Source organism: Corvus brachyrhynchos, unplaced genomic scaffold, assembly GCF_000691975.1.
Source record: "Corvus brachyrhynchos isolate BGI_N302 unplaced genomic scaffold, ASM69197v1 scaffold119, whole genome shotgun sequence".
Classification (NCBI taxonomy): Eukaryota; Metazoa; Chordata; class Aves; order Passeriformes; family Corvidae; genus Corvus; species Corvus brachyrhynchos.
Window position 1 is genome coordinate 52,380 of NW_008240054.1, and position 3,351 is coordinate 55,730.

Here is a 3,351-nt window from a genome sequence, read left to right on the forward strand (position 1 = left end):
GAAGGGCCCGAGGCCAGGTTGGAGCCCGCTGGGACAGTGGGAGGGTCCTTGGCCATGGCAGGGGCGGGATGGGATCGATGGGATCCGAGGTCCTTCCCCCGCACCCACATTCCATGTGTGGACACGGAGCACACATCCCATCTTTTGGGACGGCCTCGATCCCAAATCCTCATCCCTGCTCCCACCTCCAGCAATAACTCGGCACTTGGAGGGGAAAAGGGACAGCCTGGATTTGGGGCTGGCACCCATTTATGGACAAGCTTTTGCTTTTCCAGCTGCTGGATGATCCCACGGCCCATTCCCAACATCCCGAGTATCCCAGGCCATCATCCTCGCTATTTCCAACAGCTGGGAATTGTTCCCTCTTTATTTCAAGAGCTCCTTTTCCTCGGGATGCCCCAGGAGATTCCCAGGCTGCGAAGCGTCCGCTCCGATCGGAGCCTCAGCTCCTTCCCCGGGGTGATCCCGGTTCTCCCGCCGAGCATTCCCTGGAGCAGACACTTGTCGTTCCCTGCATGTCTGATCCCGGCGATCCGGGGCACAAACACGGAGGCCAGAAGGGCACTGTGGTTATTTATATCCCTATCCACACATGTATTTATATTTCCTTTTTTTTTTTTTTTTTTTGGGAATTCTGGCTTCAAACGGGACCCAAACTCTCATTTTTGGGGTTTTTGGAGCCAATCTCCGCTCACCTTTTTACCCCTTTTGAGCTATTTGGGGGTTTTTTTGGGATTGTGGATTTGGGATGGCAGCTGGAAGGGACTCAGGATTTGGCTCTGGATGGTGGCAGCTCCCATGGAATCCGTGGGAAAGGCTTCCCACCCCAAACCTTCCCTCTGACCCCTTCCTTTGGGACCGGTGGGATTCTGCCAAACCAACCCCCCAGGAGGGGTCACACCATTCCCGTTCTCCAGGATTTGGGAAGCAGCGACACGGGAATGTGTCTTGAGGTGACCAGAACAGGAAAATGTGGGAATTTAAGCAGGAAAAATCCCATTCCAAAGCATGTGGAGCTTTGGGACGTGGCACGGCCGCAGGGGGTGAGAGGAGGGTGGGAACGGCTGGAAAAGCTGCTCCTCACAGATGGTACTGGGCAGGATTTGGGGGAAAAAGGATCATTTTTGTCAATCTGCTTTCAGTTGTTCCTGGATCCACCTCTTTGCCCATTCCTTGAATTCCATCCGGAGTCGTGGCTTGAACATGGGTGGGTTCATCTCCGAGACAAACAGGGATTTAGCCAGGTTTATCCAGAATGATTGGATCTTCCCAGAGCCACTTTGGAGCCCGGAGAGTCGGGAAGCTCCGGAAGTCGTCCCTGCTTTATTCCCAGAGCTCTCCGTGCTCAGTGGGGTCTGAGGTTCAGCTTTTGGGAATAAATGAGCAATTCCTTGGTCTGCTCAAATCCGCCGAGCGCTTCCATGTTCATCCCTCATTTCTCCATTGTTCATCCCTCATTTCTCCATTGTTCATCCCTCATTTCTCCCACGTTCATCCCTCATTTCTCCCACGTTCATCCCTCATTTCTCCATTGTTCATCCCTCGTTTCTCTGGAGTTCATCCCTCGTTTCTCCATCGTTCATCCCTCGTTTCTCCAACGTTCATCCCTCATTTCTCCAACGTTCATCCCTCATTTCTCCATCGTTTATCCCTCGTTTCTCCATCATTCATTCCTCGTTTTTCCATCATTCATTCCTCATTTCTCCATTGTTCATCCCTCATTTCTCCATCATTCATCTCTCATTTCTCTGGAGTTCATCCCTCGTTTCTCCATTGTTCATCCCTAATTTCTGTGGAGTTCATCCCTCTTTTCTCCATTGTTTACCCCTCATTTCTCTGGAGTTCATCCCTCCTTTATCCAGCATTCATCCCTCCTTTATCCAACATTCATCCCTCCTTTATCCAACATTCATCCCTCATTTATCCATTGTTCATCCCTCATTTCTCTGGAGTTCATCCCTCATTTCTCCATTGTTCATCCCTCATTCCTCCAGAGTTCATCCCTCATTTCTCCTGCAGTGACTCCATTTAGGAGCCCAATTTCCACACCACAAGCGAGAACTCAGAGCAGCAGCCGGGAGCAAATTCCCCCCAAACTGTCCCCGAATTTGTGGCTTTGTTCCCAACAAGCCGAGTTTATCCACTTGGGGTTTTATTTTCCTTTTTCCCTCACTCTGGGTGTGTGTTCATCCACTGGACAAGTCCAGGGAAAATCATCCATCGGAACAGGACTGAAACGTTCCACAGATCCATGCACACGTCACGAACTTCATGGTTTTTGCAAAGGAAAAAAAATTCCCTGATTAAAACAAAATCCAGGAGCTGGAAGGGAATCACCTCAACCGTCAGGGTGAAACCAGCCCTGCAGAATTCCCGATCTCCCTCCAATCCTCATTTTTGGGATGGAATCCATTTCCAGGGGGTGAGAATCGCTTCAGGGTGGGCTCTCCTTTTCCAGAGCTCCATGGCATTCCAGAGTCCGTCCAAGAGGAATCACCTTGGAGCTTCCAGGGAATCACAGGGATTCCTTGTGGTGGTTGAGGAACAGCAACCAAAGCCCGGCTCAGCTCTGAGATTCTTCGGGAGATCCCTTGGGAGATCCCTCGGGAGATCCCTCGGGAGATCCCTCAGGAGATCTTTCGGGAGATCCTTCAGGAGATCCCTTGGGAGATCCTTCGGGAGATCCCTCAGGAGATCCCTCAGGAGATCCTTCAGGAGATCCTGCAGTAGATCCTTCAGTAGATCCTTTGGGAGCACCCTGCTCCGATCTGTGGGTTTGGAGCAGGAGACCTCGGAGCAGCGGGGTGTGGGTGCCAGCGATGATCCAAGACCGTGCGGGAAGTCCTGGATCTGCGCTGTGGCCGATGATTCCCCATGGAGCTGGAAAGAGCCATTTTGCTGAATTTTGGGATTCAATATTCCCCTGGATATCCAACGGGGAGAATGAAATGAAGGATGGGAGGAGGGAAGTGCAGGATGGGGTCGTTTTCCCGTGGGTGGGATACACTGGGAGATCCCTCCTGCCTCGCAGAGAGCATGGAAGCACCGGCCAGTGTTGGGATTCCGGAGAAAAACCCGGCTCTGTGCCGTTCCTGCATCCCCTCCATCTGCCCGGCAGCAAGGCGGGGCCAGCCAAACATTCCCGGCGGCCGGCCCCGCAACGGAACACTCAGAACTCATCCCAAGGTTTTGCTGCTGGGCTCTCCCAAGGAAAAGGACAGGAAAACAGCACAGGAAACGGCGGCACGGCACGAGCAGGGCGGCGACACTGAGATGGCACCCAGGGGACGAGGACCTCCCTAGGTGAGGGTGTTGGAGTAGAAGCTGAGGCTCTCGGAGACCGTCTTGGAG

General features: G+C 52.8%; 1 protein-coding gene across 1 annotated transcript in view; it reads right to left on the reverse strand.

Annotated features, from left to right (window-relative positions):
* Positions 1-3,299: 3,299 nt before the first annotated feature.
* The window catches only part of TACR1 (tachykinin receptor 1), a 13,611-nt gene continuing 13,559 nt past the window's right edge, over positions 3,300-3,351 (reverse strand). Inside the window, exon 6 of the mRNA XM_017744676.1 lies at positions 3,300-3,344. Coding sequence (XP_017600165.1) covers positions 3,300-3,344 — 45 coding nt within the window. The remainder of the gene's footprint in view (positions 3,345-3,351) is intronic.